Source organism: Primulina eburnea, chromosome 5, assembly GCF_022965805.1.
Source record: "Primulina eburnea isolate SZY01 chromosome 5, ASM2296580v1, whole genome shotgun sequence".
Taxonomy (NCBI): domain Eukaryota; kingdom Viridiplantae; phylum Streptophyta; class Magnoliopsida; order Lamiales; family Gesneriaceae; genus Primulina; species Primulina eburnea.
The window spans coordinates 4,715,580-4,730,501 of NC_133105.1; the positions used below are offsets into that span (position 1 = coordinate 4,715,580).

The 14,922-nt window shown below is 35.2% G+C and overlaps 2 protein-coding genes across 5 annotated transcripts; one reads left to right on the forward strand and one right to left on the reverse strand.

Moving 5' to 3' along the window:
• Positions 1-4,332: 4,332 nt before the first annotated feature.
• LOC140831650 (uncharacterized) lies at positions 4,333-6,385 on the reverse strand. Its single transcript, XM_073195397.1, has 4 exons — positions 6,223-6,385; positions 4,896-4,999; positions 4,671-4,818; positions 4,333-4,568 (listed from the first exon to the last, which is right to left on the reverse strand). The coding sequence occupies exons 1-4, from the start codon at positions 6,239-6,241 to the stop codon at positions 4,531-4,533; spliced, it is 309 nt and encodes a 102-aa protein (XP_073051498.1). The 5' UTR covers positions 6,242-6,385; the 3' UTR covers positions 4,333-4,530.
• A 3,253-nt stretch (positions 6,386-9,638) lies between these two features.
• On the forward strand, positions 9,639-14,032 carry LOC140832563 (uncharacterized). 4 transcript variants are annotated; one of them, XM_073196651.1, is made up of 7 exons: positions 10,078-10,219; positions 10,295-10,399; positions 11,491-11,595; positions 12,038-12,372; positions 12,897-12,992; positions 13,373-13,432; positions 13,521-14,032. In XM_073196651.1, exons 3-7 carry the CDS (start codon positions 11,496-11,498, stop codon positions 13,713-13,715), a joined length of 786 nt encoding a protein of 261 aa, XP_073052752.1. In that variant the 5' UTR covers positions 10,078-10,219; positions 10,295-10,399; positions 11,491-11,495; the 3' UTR covers positions 13,716-14,032. The 4 variants fall into 4 exon arrangements, with proteins under 4 accessions (XP_073052751.1, XP_073052752.1, XP_073052754.1 ...); XM_073196653.1 differs by having other exon boundaries at positions 10,101-10,219; positions 10,301-10,399; XM_073196650.1 differs by lacking the exon at positions 10,295-10,399 and having other exon boundaries at positions 9,639-10,219.
• Positions 14,033-14,922: the final 890 nt, after the last annotated feature.

Consider the following 14,922-nt stretch of genomic DNA (forward strand, 5'->3'; position numbering starts at 1 on the left):
GACCCACCTCACACACACACACAGACACACGAGTCCCTATCCAACTTTTGGCATGGCATAACAAGAACAAACAAGCCAATCCATTGAACTTGGTTATCATAAATATTTATCCAAATTCCTAAAATCCATCCATGTCTTGGATTTACACACATTGTAAGCATATGATGCAGAGAACCAAAATCTTTGATCATCAATTCAGGTCTGCAACGCTCTCAGTGAGGATAAGGCACATGGATTCGGGCCCCTATTTCTTGCCTTCCCCACGTCTCTTTTTTTTTTAAAAAAAAAGTGAAAAAAAAAAAAACACTTTTCAACCCATCAAAGTCGACTCACTCACTAGTCTTTCATGTGATTTCGGACCTCCCAACATGTCCCTTTTCGTGGTGTGGAGGGACAATGGAATCGGGACTTAATTCTGGCAATTTAATTCCTCGCTTTCATTTTTATTAAGAACTAGCTGTCATAGGGGAACTTATAATTTTAATCATTTTTGTACTTAAGTAAGTATGAAAATGGGCAATAGAGGCTTGCACAAGATCAGAATATTGGTGTCGAACAAACAATATTCAAGTTAGTCGATGAAATCGAGTTTTGACAAATTACATTACTAAACCAAAGACATATCAATTTACGATATTGAAATAAAAAAAGTTTCCTTTACAAAATTAGGAGAAAAATTCCAAATGACTAGAGTGTATCCATAAGTCCATTTTCTGAATCAGGACTCCTTTGAAAAAGTTCTGCTTCCTTGGCTTTAATTTTTTATTTTTCTGTCGAGTCTACTGATTTAAATTTTATTAAAATATTATAATAAAATTATAAGTATTAGGTGAGCAACACAATATGTCGAATCATCTAGAACTATTAAAATCATTCTCCGATCCCTATTATTAATTACAAGTTCCAAGCATGTCTTGGCCTTTTATATATGGTGGCAGCTGTTGCTTGAATGGGTTTTTTTTTTTTGGGAAAAAAACACAATTTTCTATTCAATAAATATTTTTTTTACAAAAAACTTATTTCAAAACTTGAGTATGTCTCTTGTGAGACAGTCTCACGAATCTTAATTTGTGAGAGGGTCAACCCTACCGATATTTACAATAAAAAGTAAAATTCTTAGCATAAAAACTAATACTTTTTCATGGATGACCCAAATAAGAGATTCGACCCACAAAATTGATCTGTGAGACCGTCTCAAAACAGTTTTTGTGTTAAAAATTTAACCATTTAGGGAAAAAAAATAAAGCAATTTAAATGCTCGTGCAAAAAATAATTTTAATCGGGGAGAATGTTAAAAGGACAAATAAGGCACGAAAATTGCAATAGATAAACTTTATTATTTTAATATTATCAAAGAGAATCGGCAATGGCTTGGGGTTGCTAGATGGTGGTAGACCCGAATCCCGATCGATAAGGTCTCAAGCAGGTCTGAGACGAGTCATGGAATTTTGTTGGGTCTAAAATGAAACGGGAAGAGTGTCGGATTTGGTAAAACCCGCACCATTGTCCCCGATCACTGGGGAACCTTGTGGAGCTTGCATAAACGTAGTCTTTATATTTCTTGGGCTTATATTTTGGTAGCCCATCGTCTGAAAGCTTAGCGATAGGCCCAACTTCGGACTTTGGAGACGGCTCTATAAAAATAGGCCAAGACACACCTGGTTTGGTCCTTGTTCACAGTGGATCTTTGGAGCACAGCCTCGTATTTTCCATTGCTTAATAATATCTGGCTATTCAAATTTACGTACATACATTAATGAGCTGGGTAGATGTCAAGGTGTCCCCGTAAACCTTAAATATTTATTTCTCAAATTTTTTTTAAAGTAAAATCCAATCCCCGATTGAATTGACCAAGAGAGCAGAATCCTGATCGTTGATACTAGCATGTCACTTTGGGCAACATGTCTCCAATCAAATGCTGGAAAAAATGATGTTATGCACACGTACCTCAAAGTTTTTGTCCCCAATATGTATATAATGATAGCGTCCGGGATTCCATGATTCACCACCTGGAAAATCACCCATTCTTTGATGGCTTCAGCCACGAGTTTGATCAGGTTTTCTTCATCGTTCGAATGATATTTCTGATCGAGATGGACGACCAGGACCTGCAGCACCACCCCGTGCAGGTTGGTGGCCGTCGGCTGCTCGTTCTCTGACCGGACGAACTGGAGGAATCGTGTCCATGTGCTTGGAGAGTGAAGCTATATAGGGATTGCACTCTTTCTACCTCCATATTTTCGTGGTTTTCGGTGAATCTAGGTGCTACGTACTTTTTGATATCGTATGTGTAACTGTGTTGCATGACTTGTATGTAGGGAAAATAGTTTACATAGTTTATTGCCTATGAACGAATATTTTTTATATTTTCAAAATTTGGACACAAATTTCGAAATTTTGAGTTAAGAAACACACTGATTTTTTTTAAGTGATGATTGAGGAATTTTTTTTTGTTGAAATTGTAAATACTCCTTCAATTTAGGTAATTTTTGTGAAACGATCTCACCATTATTAATTAATTGAAAAAAATATTAACATGCTTTTATCACATTTTTTTTAAAATGGAACCCGTAGTGTATACTGAATAATATCTTGAGCTAACATATCGGTAGTTTGAATGTGAATTTGGGGCAAAAAGGGTGAAAGATAATGGAGGAAAGAGGAGGAGTTTGCTGCCCCATGTTCTGGGGTTCATTTCACCCTACCTTGTGAGGCACTGCCCCCATGAGGTAATCAAAGGCCCAGATTTAAACACACATACACCCCATGAGGTGATCAAAGACCTAAATTTAATCACTATGTAAAATCAATGGCTGAGATCCTGTGGGGGCACTGCCCACATGGATAGGGTCGAGTTAACCATGTTCTGGTAGTAGGAAGCAGTAGTTGAAGGAACTGATACAAGGAACCAAGCAATAGAAGTCCGGGAACACTGAAAAAAAGCCCCCACCAACAATCATCACACAACATGAGCAAAGTTTCTGCAACTAATTTTTGCAATTTTTAAGTTCAGAATTTTAGCTTTATTTCTAGATTCCACAAATTATCACTTCTAGCTTCTAGCTAGAGCTAGTTTTCATCTTATTCTAGTTGTAAATTAAAGTTTATCTTGAAATGAATTAGTTCTATTATCATTTGTTGAATCTTTCTTTCAATTCGACACATAGTCAAAGCGGAGGCTTACAATTGCTCGAGTAGAAGTTATAATTTTTTGTATTTTATTCACATTTCGGTATTTATCGTACTGAAACACTCGCAAATTAATTCATACAGATATCAGGTAAACTCTGTGTAACAAAGTCGTTCGAGAAAATTTTGGCAGAGATAATCGGAGTCTTGATCATTTCTCAAACACCACTCAACAACCCTTTTATTTGTAGAAGTCGAGTTGATGTATTAATTAATAACTAAACTAAAAACTGAGGCAACCTAATTTGAAAACCAAGCATCTACTCTAGAAAACAGGCATTCAATAAAGCCAGGCTGTGTCAGTGTCACCACCGCATGTGTCCCGTGCAATGGCTTCACACGCTCATTAGGATGAGGCAAAAACTTGTGTGAGACAGTCTCACGGGTCGTATTTGTGAGACGGATCTCTTATTTGGGTCACCCATGAAAAAGTATTACTTTTTATGCTAAAAATATTACTTTTTATTGTGAATATAGGTAGGGTTGACCCGTCTCACGGATTATGACCCGTGAGACGGTCTCACATGAGACTCACTCTTAGAATGGAGCATTAGTTTAAATTATATATAACGAAAATAAGATTGAAACTTGGATTTCCCATGGTATCGTAAAACATAACCACCAAAACAACAAATTGTATTCATTTGGAAACTTCATTTACTTTCAAGTACTACTACACTCGGCTAACCCACGTGGGGCTGGACCAGAAAAAATAGAGGGCAATTGGGAACCGATTCAAGCCATAGACAAAAACTTGTGTGAGACGGTCTCACGGGTCGAATTTGTGAAACGGATCTCTTATTTGGATCATCCATGAAAAAGTATAATTTTTTATGCTAAGAGTATTACTTTTTATTGTGAATATGGGTAGGTTGACCCTTCTCACAGGTCTCACATGAGACCCACTCGAGGCCATATGACATTAGTTGTTCACGGTGTCAAGTTAATCACGCGACTGATTTCTGGCAAAATTCATACATGTACTTATTTTAGAAGATGAATGACGAGTTCTGGATTCTAATTTTGCAATGTTTAAAACTTTTTGGGGGATAACACCCAAATATAAAATATGATTTATGCTGAGTTGTATATACCTGATCGAAGCATAAATGCCTAACTAAGATGATCTCTAGGGACTCACAGTTTCAATCACAAATACAAAATATCCCAATAACAAGTAAAAGTTTTAAACAAATAAAGTTGGTGTGTATTTCAACCGAGGTATGAAGTCGTACATATGGTTGATTCCAAGTAATATGTCTATTTAACAATCCACAAAGTGCGCGGTTACAGAAATGTACGCGACGAGACAGTGATATGTCTAGATCGTTGTAGGCCGCTTCAACCTCCACAGCAAGAGCCACATGCAGGAAGGGAGCCTGAGGGTCGGAACAATAGTTAATTGGAGAAGTCAAAATTTGAGAACAAGGGGTATAGGGATCGGAAGATTATTTCAAATAAAGAAAGGTGAAAAAACTTACTGTGATCAATCCCTCGAACATTATCCATTCCACGAGGTGGCCCGCGTGACCCACCACCATATGGACCACTTCCGGGACCTCCGGGGCCACCACCATCCCATTTCTTGCTAGCACCAGATCCTTTTCTATAAGCATCAGATTTTTCCATCTGCATATAAGGTATGGAGAAATGAGCATCCAATTAAAGCATTAACGGGAAATGTTTGAGTTGGAGCTAGAGATTACCGAAAGCATTGTCGTAAAAAACACCCCAATGAAGTTTATAATGGACCAGAAGAAATCCACTATTGTTTTTAACCGCCAGAATGATCTCTTAGATCTAACAACACCTGAAAAAGAAAATTCATTTGGCCAGAGAATATGTTAACAGCATGGATAGATGAATAAATTACATGTATATAATGGATATCTTTGAAATCATCGCTTCTTCCCAAATTGATCGAATATGCGGTATTACTCCACTGAACAAAAATGTACTTCACTGCTTTATTGACAGATTCCTAAGTTCCCATCTCTATTTCTCCCCAATGTTTCAGGAGTTAACGGAATTATAATCGCTGATATAAGATCTTTTACACTAGCTACTGCTCCAATGCAATCAGTAACCCAACTCAAAATAAGTAAATACGGATGACCACTAAATTATAGCCATACAGTGAATAATTTGTCTTCATTTCTGATGGCCGACCGGTTTAATGAAACAAATTAACAGCATCCATTTTTTCCATTTTCTCATCCTCAAATGCTAACAAGGAAGAACAAAAAATTAAGAATTAAAACCCAACAAAGCACACAAAAGAATTGTTCAAGTAAAGTCAAAGGGTCAGAGAAACTAGCAAACAAGGACATGACACCATCGAACCCTTGTGTTAAAATCAAATAATCACATAAAAGAGAGCATGTAGAACCAAACATTACAAACAAATGTGTGATTTCAAACACGAAATAAGGTGCTTCAGAGACAGATGATATGCTTGAAAATAAACAAGCAACTAATTTATACACAAGGAAAAGCACAAGAATGGTCTAAGGAGATCATGGTTCCTTCAAAATCGAAACTTTCCATCTAGAAAGAGAAATCCTTCAAAGATTACATCCTTTTTCCAGATAAAAAAAGAGAGAAACAATTTGCGTTCTATATTTAAGCAAATCACATTTAATCATTAAGAACTCAAGATACTTTATGAATCAGCCTTTTACTAGTTTAAAAATATAGGCCCAATCTTGAAAAAACTACTTGTATAGAACGTATTAGACCATTTCTTATAAAGCATGAACAATTGAAATCATTAAGCGGTCAATTTATTCAGATGATTATCCACTAATTTTAGCCGACACAAATACATATTCACACACAACGCAATTCAATATGTATTTGGGAGAATTACGATCAACGAACAGTTAAATAAAGAAAAAGGCTCGTCATACTAATAAAAATAGGAACCCAAATTTCCAAATCAAAATGGAATTCATTAAATAATCGGAAGACTCAAAATCAAAATCAAAATCAAAATCAAAATTTATTGATAATATTAATACTAGACAAAATTACCTCTCTCAACGTAAGCCATGGTAGCGCTGAATCCTTTGCAGCGTCTCTCCTTCGGTTTTTTCTCTTTCAAAACAGAAAATAAAATAAAATAAAATAAAATTGCAGTGTGTGGGGTCGTACAACGTGTTCCTTCCAATTATTAGTCGCCACGTCGTATACCATTATTTGTTTTTGTTTTTTTTTTTTCCAAAGAAAGGTTTAAAAGATTTCAGAAGCTCGCGAAATTTAAAAAAGTAATAAAAAGACATAATTTTCATAAAATAAAATGTTAGAAAATTAGATGTGTGTTAGCTAAATTTATTTAAAATATCTTATAAATTTTTATGTTTTATAATTTGTTTTATAGTTATTTGGTTTTATTTTAAAAATAAACTGTTAAAATATTTAGATAAAATAAGATAATGAAATATATAATTGATATGTTTGATATTATATTATCTTTTCTCTTATGATAATTATAAAAAAGACATAGGTCATTACATGTTAAGATTGATATTTTGGCTTATCACAATCTCAAAAGCTAACTCAGTCCTTTTATTCATTGTTAGTTGTCTCACATCAATGAGATAAAATCCATGATAGTTACATATATAAACTTTAACGATCATCCTCTTGAGCAAGTTTTTAAGTTTAAGTTGATTCAAATCTCAGTGTTAACATTAAATATAAAATGATTATTCGACAGTGTGTTTGACAACCAGGATTTGGGAGGATTTCATGGGATTTGGATTTCAAAATCCTATTTTTGCTGTTTGGCAAGACGTTAAAAAAAAAAGATTCGAATTTGCTTAGGATTTCATGGGATTTCTACAAGTATATCCAAAGCCCATCAAATTTGATAAGATTTGGTGGGATTTGGATTTTAAAAACATAAAATTATTTTTTTATCCAACACATCATTCTCCATCAAAAATTTCTAAATAGTTAGACTTTTTTTTCTTTTTAATTTTTTAGAAGTTGAAAGATTTCGTTTAAATTTTATAAGTTTTTTGTATTATTTACTAATTAATATAATAAAAATTATAGTAATTATCATTGCTTTTTTTTACGTTTAATAAATAATTTCATGTTAAAGTTTGAAGTTGTTTGATGATTTTTTAATTATTATTTTATGTGCACTATAATTAATAAATAATAGTTATTTTTTAAATTTACAAATACAAATAATAGAGAAGAATTATTAATTTCTAAATTTTTTTAGTTACTTATGTTTATATGATTTCTAAGGGTAGTTTAGTAACATTTTAAAATTCCAAATTCGAATCCTTTTTTTCTCCAAACAAGAAATGAATTTGTAAATACTATTTTTAAATTTTAAACCAAACACCAAATGGAATTTCAAATACTTGAATTTTCAAATCCAATTCCAAATACCACGAAATCCTGTCAAATCCTAGTCGCCAAACACACTGTAAATATATAAGTCGGGATATCAAACTTTTTTAAAAACAACTTATATGTCAAACAATTTATTTGACAGCTTATAAGACGTTTTTGGAAAATTTTACGAAATATAATTCCAGAGCTTATAAGCTAATTCAGTCAAATACTCCCAATTAGCATTTTAAAAAAACGGATTAACTAGCGACGATTTTCTTTATCCGTCACTAAACTTGCGACGATATTTTCCTAACCGTCGCTGAAAATTCAGTTATTTCAACTACATTAAACGATCTTTCTTACCTTCTTCCTTTTCTTTTGTTTGAAGCTAGCCAACCATGCCATGAACGGTCGACAAGAGTGGTAAAACCGTTGCTAAATATAAAAAGCAACGGTTTACTAAAACCCTTCGTTTTTTTAGCCACGGTATAAAAGATGTCGTCACTATTTTAGCGACTGTTTTTTAAAAACAGTCGCTAATATTGCGACAGTGTGACCAACCGTCGCAAATTATTGCGACGATTTTATGTTAACCGTCGTTATATAAAAGAAGCTATATAAAAGAAATATACAAATATGAATCGGCGACGGATTTGCAGAAACCGTCGGCGTTAAGATCGGCGACGGTTTCTGAACTCGCCGTCGCTATTAGCGACGCTCAACGTTATAACCGTGGGAAATAGCGACGGGTTTTTATAACCGTCGCTTTGAATCTTTATATACCGCCATTCCCAACTTTTTTCTTAATCGATTTTCGCCTATCTCTGTGGTAGTAACGAATCTCTATAAATTTTTTGAAGTTTCGTTTTTTTATTTTGTACTAACTATTTCGTATTTATTTTGTAGATTTGTTACTCGGTACGATTTTCCAGCGTTACGCAGAAGTAGGCATATCTTCGCGCAACATCAGGTTTTAAAGTTTTTTTTTACAGAGAAATTTAATACATAATTTTAATTTTTGCGTAGTAATTTGTTTATTTGTGTAAAACTAATACATTAATTTTTGTTTAATATTTATATTTCTTCGTGGTGTGCATCAGGTGGGACTTTATTACACACCGTCCCTATATGAAGCGACGGTTTTTTTAAAAACCCGCCGATTAAGATAGCGACGGTTTTTACATAAGCCGTCGCTTAATATAACGACGGTTTTAAAACAACCGTCGCTTATTATAGCGACGAGTATACAAACCGTCACTTAATATAGCGACAGTGCTAATATTTTAGCGATGGTTGTCGTGTAAACCGTCGCTACGGAGCGACGGTCTTCTTCAAAAAAACCGTCGCTATAAAGCGACTGTTAAGATTGGAACTTGGACCTAACTCAACCCCAAAAGCTAGCTCTAGGGGGAGGATTGTCCAAGCTCATATATACCACTCAAAGGTTATTTAACCAACCGATGTGGGACAATTTACACATCCCTCTCACGCCCAGAAATGAACATCTAGAGCGTGTAGTTTACAAATGACCCAATGATGGGCAGAACGAGTGGCCTAATTATAGGCAGTTCAACACATAACGGTGGAACCCGGTCTCTGATACCATGTTTAGGTCCATGTTCCAATCGGGAGATGAAAACAGTCGCTTTGAGAACGCGACGCTCGGTACTGTTACGGACCGTTAAACCGTCGCTAAATTTTTATTTTTTTTTGTAGTGTAGGGACCCCACGGTTTTGGGGCCGCGCAGAGAAAACCCGAAACGGGGATGGGGATCCCCGATTTTTTCGGGTTTGGGTTTGGGGTTCGGCTTCGTGGATTTTTTAAAATCTCCGATGTAATTTGGGACGGATATAGGATTACTATCCTCATCCCCGAAATCTCGAACTCACCACGAAATTAATATCAATAATAAAATAATAGTATTATTTAAAATATTAATAATCTTATTATTATTAATATTGATATTGATATTAATATTAATTTTATCTCTAACAATAATAGATAATAATATGTTTTGGTTTAAAAAAATCTCTAAATTCGTCGTCATTTTACTATATTAATATTTTTGAAACGAGGATGAAGACGGGGATGAGAAGTTGATCCCCAAAATTTCGGATTTGATGATTCTCCGAACCCGAAAAAACGGAGATTGGGACGGGTATGGGTTAGAGATTGAATTCGAGCATAGAGATGAGATAACAAACTTGCCCCCGCTCCGACCCATTGCCATCCCTACCCCCACTGCCTAAATTATTATGTGTTTCAACTTGGAGACCGTCGAAATTGGGTAGTAAATGATAGGGGCTTTTATTTATTAATTTGAACCGGAAATATTGATCGGGTAGTGAAAATCGGTTTATAACATTCAAAATAGTACCAAGAAAAATAATTTTATTTTGAGGATATTAATAAATTAAGAAAAAAAATACGGAATATAATATGGGAAAATATTTATTGATTTGTGAATAATGGACTCATTCAAAGCCTCGGCCCAATATATTTCTGGATAATTTGGCTTAATGGGCCTTGCCAAATCGAGCCGAAAAGAACGGACCCAAGATGCTTTGAATCAGGTTCTACTTCTTCGCTACGCCGCCTCTCTCCTCGCTCCTCAGTCCTCACCGGTTAATCGCCGATTATCGAAGAAGAAGCTAAGATCGTTTCGTATGATTGCATGTCTCTCTTTTCGATCCTCAATCTCTTTTTTTTGTGCTTGAAAGTTGAAACGATATGAATGGGCGATGGCTGCAGTCACAGGTATCTGTCGGGTAGGGTGGGAGTCAGGGCATTTCCGCAGCGCACTTCTGACGTGGGTGCCTATTTGGTCTTGAAAAACCTCTCCATAAACCTGGAACGGTAGGCAACTTACTTCACTCTTGTTATTTTTTTACTCTTTTTTAGTATTTAATTCAATTCATATTTTTAAGGTTGTTTCTCTTTTGGGTTTGTCCAAATCTCTATTTGTTTTTTGTTTATTTTGTTATCATACTTTCTTAATGGAATATAATTGTATGGTGTCATGCATTAATTGGATTCGTACACCAGATTGGATTCTTGCTAAAATTTCGAGATGAAAGTAACCCAAACTAGCCATGTAACTTTTGCTTTGGAGTGACCATTATTGGTAGCTTTCAAGTTATTTTCTTTAGTGTTGTTTCAAAGAATCCACGTCTAATGGTTGAGAGTCAATTATAGTTAATCGTGATCCAAAAACTGTCGATAATTATTCTTGATTTCCTGAATTTTAGTTAAAGCCTTTTTCTTGTTAGTTCTGGCCTTTCAATGGACGGGTGCTGTTATTTTTTAATCTGTCATTTTTTAATTTTATGGAAAATTTATATTTTACTGCAATTACTCTATTGATTTTTGTACTGGTCGAAAAGGTGGATTTATTTTATTTCTGGAATTTTGTGTGTTTTGTTTTAACATGTAAATCAACTGCAGCTTGACTTGGAAGGTAGCACTAGCAAGAGATAAAACTCTGCCTAGTTTAGATTCAGATTCTAGATACAGTTAGTTTTTGGCCATTAATTTGGTATTGGCTCGGTTCTGTATGAGTTTAATATCTGAAGACTTTATTCGCCTTAGTATCATTCTATCATATGCACCAATTGTTGTACATTTTTTTTCATCATCATTTTATGGTGTTACACTACTTTAGTTCAAATAAGCACAAGTTATGGTTCGAATAGTTAGTTCTATTATGCTCGAATCAAGGTTCGAATACCTCGAATCGAACTTGAGATCAAATGAAAATCACATATTTTTCAAGCTCAAACTCTAATATTCAAATTTTATACTATTCGTCTCGATATTGTTTGTTTACTCCCCTACTTTGTGTTCTCCCTCTTCATTTTGTCGATTTATTCGTTGATCTCTGGTCTCGTGGTTTTAATTTTGTTGAACAAATTAAGAAATCCATGAAGAAAATGGCAGTTGTTTTACAGGTGAAATGAAAGTGATTCGAAGGTTGTTGTCTGTGAACGGCGATTTGTCTAGTCTATTTCAGAGGTCGCTTGTGATTCGGAATTTTTCAACAAGTCCAATTTTTGGTAGTAGTTTCTTCCTGTCATCACGCCTTTTCTATTTTGTACATATTAACGGGTGGAAGCTTTCTTGTAAAAAGTAATGGTGTTCTTCGAATATGCTTGAGGATTATTTTTGGCGTTTGCTAGGAATATGCTCATCTCTTATCCGATCTTTCACTAAAAAAAACAAGAAGTTAGCAAGTATTAGCGATAGATGAGATTCCTTTGTCATGTTCTAGTGACACTTCACCTAATGTGTGAACAGCTTGTTTTCCAGACATAGTTTATCGAATATTCCAGTTATTTCGTTCTTTGGAATTAAGTTTATGTTTCATGATCTGCTACGCAGCTGAATATGTTTTAAATCTGGGTTTTGATGATTGATTACTAGATTATTTGATGTAATCTTTTACTGAATGTAGTTCTAAGATTTGAACAATAACAATTTCACTTTCTGCTGATATAGATGACAATTATAAGTTTGGCTCGTCCGAGTCTCTTGATTTCGAGCAATTCATTGGTCAGAAGAATGGTCCTCATATGAACTCGTTTTATCGAAAACTTGACAAAGCTGAGAAATCTTATGACCGCCATGGAGTTGGATCTAACTTCAATGGGGGAGCCAGATCCGGTCACTTGGATGGTCTAAATGATGGTTTCAGTACATTAAATGATGGAATGAGCCATAAATTAAAGCAAGCAGCCACCTATTTCGAGCATGACCCTGTTGAAGTAAATCAAGAGAATTATGCTTTTAGACCAGATGTTAATTTATTGAGCGGGATGACGTACGATACCAAGGTGTGAACTGTACAGTAACATTTCCAACTTATTGGAATAAGATTTTTAATATTGTTTTTGTTGAAGAGTCCACTCTGGACAACATTATTATCTGTTAGTATTGTGATATTTTGCCTAGACTTCATTTGTTTTATAGTTTAATATTATTTTTTCTGCACTTAATGTGTTTTGCAGTTGAATAGCTACTACTACTACTATTTTGTTATGGGGAGTTGTGATTCTAGGTCCGTTGAAAGGTGCCTACTTATGAAATTGACGTAAATGAATAAATAGATCTCCCCGTGCACATTTGTTAATCCCAGGTGCTACATCCTAAGAGCGAACAAAAATAGAAACATCCACTGATGTCTGACCCATGCTGTTATTATGGTGTAAATACCGAAATGAATTTCTCTACTGGAGTCTGGAAATCTTATTCAAGTCGATAGGATCTTCAATTTTTGTTACCATTTTGCTTTACTAGCTCTTTGTGTATTCTGTGGTGTCATGTTTACCAGAATAATGATTTACATTGATTTATATAGGATCTTGACCTGAAAAAGCCTGGAGTTCGCAGGCCTGGCAAGAGGAATAAGTTCGAAACGACGACGGAGGAAGTATTACGCAAGGCTGATTTCAGGGTACGGATTTGACATATAACTATTATCTTTCCTCTATTTTTCCTCTTTCTATTTGAATGCGGGTTTTGTGCATGTCACATGTGTTTGTCTAGAAGTACTATCTATTTGAATATTCCTTCCTTTTTGAATTTTTGTTGAGAGGATTGTTGAAAGATTGAGCAAGCTTTTCTCTGTTCCTTGAAAAAGTTTCAGGAATTCAGATTTTATTGCCTGATCCATTTTGTCGCCATAGAGAATAATTAACCCTTTCTCTATATTATGCGCACCATTTTCTCGTCAAGATGAAATAACTTGGAAAAGATGTTTGATTTAGTGATGATTATTCTCGGCAAGATGATAAAAAATGCTAGTCAATTAACTCAGCCCGAGTTTCTGTGCAGAATGTGAGATTTCTTGCAAATTTCCTCACCGAGGCTGGTATTATCATCAAGAGGAGCAAGGTAGCAATAGCTTTTTCTACTTGGACTTAAACTACTGAACAAAACATGGCTAAAGCTCTTCATTAACTGTTTTCCAACTTTTGAGCAGACTGGAATCAGTGCCAAAGCACAGAGGAAGATTGCACGTGAGATCAAGACTGCCCGAGCATTTGGATTGATGCCTTTCACTACAATGGGAACCAAACAATTTACTTTCGGGAGAACAATGGAGGACGAGGACGCAGATTTTGGATATGAGATCTATGAACACGATTTTGTCGAGAATGATTCTCAGGAAACCTGAAGTCTTACGTGCTTTTTACTCCTCACCTTTTGGTGCCAAGGTGTGGAACCGTGGAAAACTTGCTGATTTAGAACATCTTGCTCGTTGTTCAATCGAGACTACAATTTAGAATCAATTATGCTTATGTGTGGTAGTGGTAATATGATCTGCAACATAACCATAATGTGAGATGGCATGTTTGTGAATTTTAAGGCGAATAAGCTTCACCTTCTATGCTTGAACACATTTCAATAGACACTATTTGTGCTCACTTCATTAGTATGAATCAAGAGATTCTCATATTGATTATCCCTTGATACAATCGATCGAAGTTGTTACGTGCAGCAGTGCCAAAATGTCTAGTATTTATATTCATTGATTTATAAACTGTCACCAATTTCTGTTTTGTACAAACCTCTCTCAAATAAAAATACCATCAACCTTAATACGAAAAATAAAAATCGCACTCTAGGTTTTATCAAAAGACAAGCGATGCGCTATTGTTTTGTTTCTTGTTAAGTCCATCTGAAATTCGACAGTATACGCCAAGCAGGAAAAAGAAATTGAGTTCACAGATATAGAGCTGAATATCAGACAGCGGATGCATAAACGGGCATCATCGAGTTGATAGGGGAGCGTCGTGTAGGGATAACAGCAAAAGACAAGCTGTGTGTCTTTCTTCTTACTTTGATTCCGTACCGGTGTTTTGATGTAGTTGTTTTTCACTGATTGTGTATGTTTTTGGGTTGATGCACTATGCTCGGACATGCCGTGTTTTCGGATAGCTATCATAGCCAAGAAGACATCACACTTTTAAGTTTTCCTCTTTCTTTATGGATGGTTTTTATTCTCGACAAGTAATATAACCAGTACCACCAGAGGCAGCTAAAAAGTGCACGAAGACTCACAATCTCAGAATTGCTTATCCCTCTCAGAGTTGAGTGATTTAAACTGGTATTCTAAGGCAACTTTAACGTATGTTGGTGAGATATTTAATCCAATTACATGGATCAATCTTCGCGAGGCTAATGCTGAATGGATGTTTTTAAGCACAAAACTAAGTGCGCTAATTGACATGGTTTGGTCGACGATCTCGTCACTACTGGCTGCCAACTATGTGGACACTGGACTTGGGTATGAAAAGTGATCAAGTATTAAACAAATATACAGACCTTCCGGCTACTTTTTCTTCAACGTCACATGTTACATTTAGAGACGGAGCCAAGGA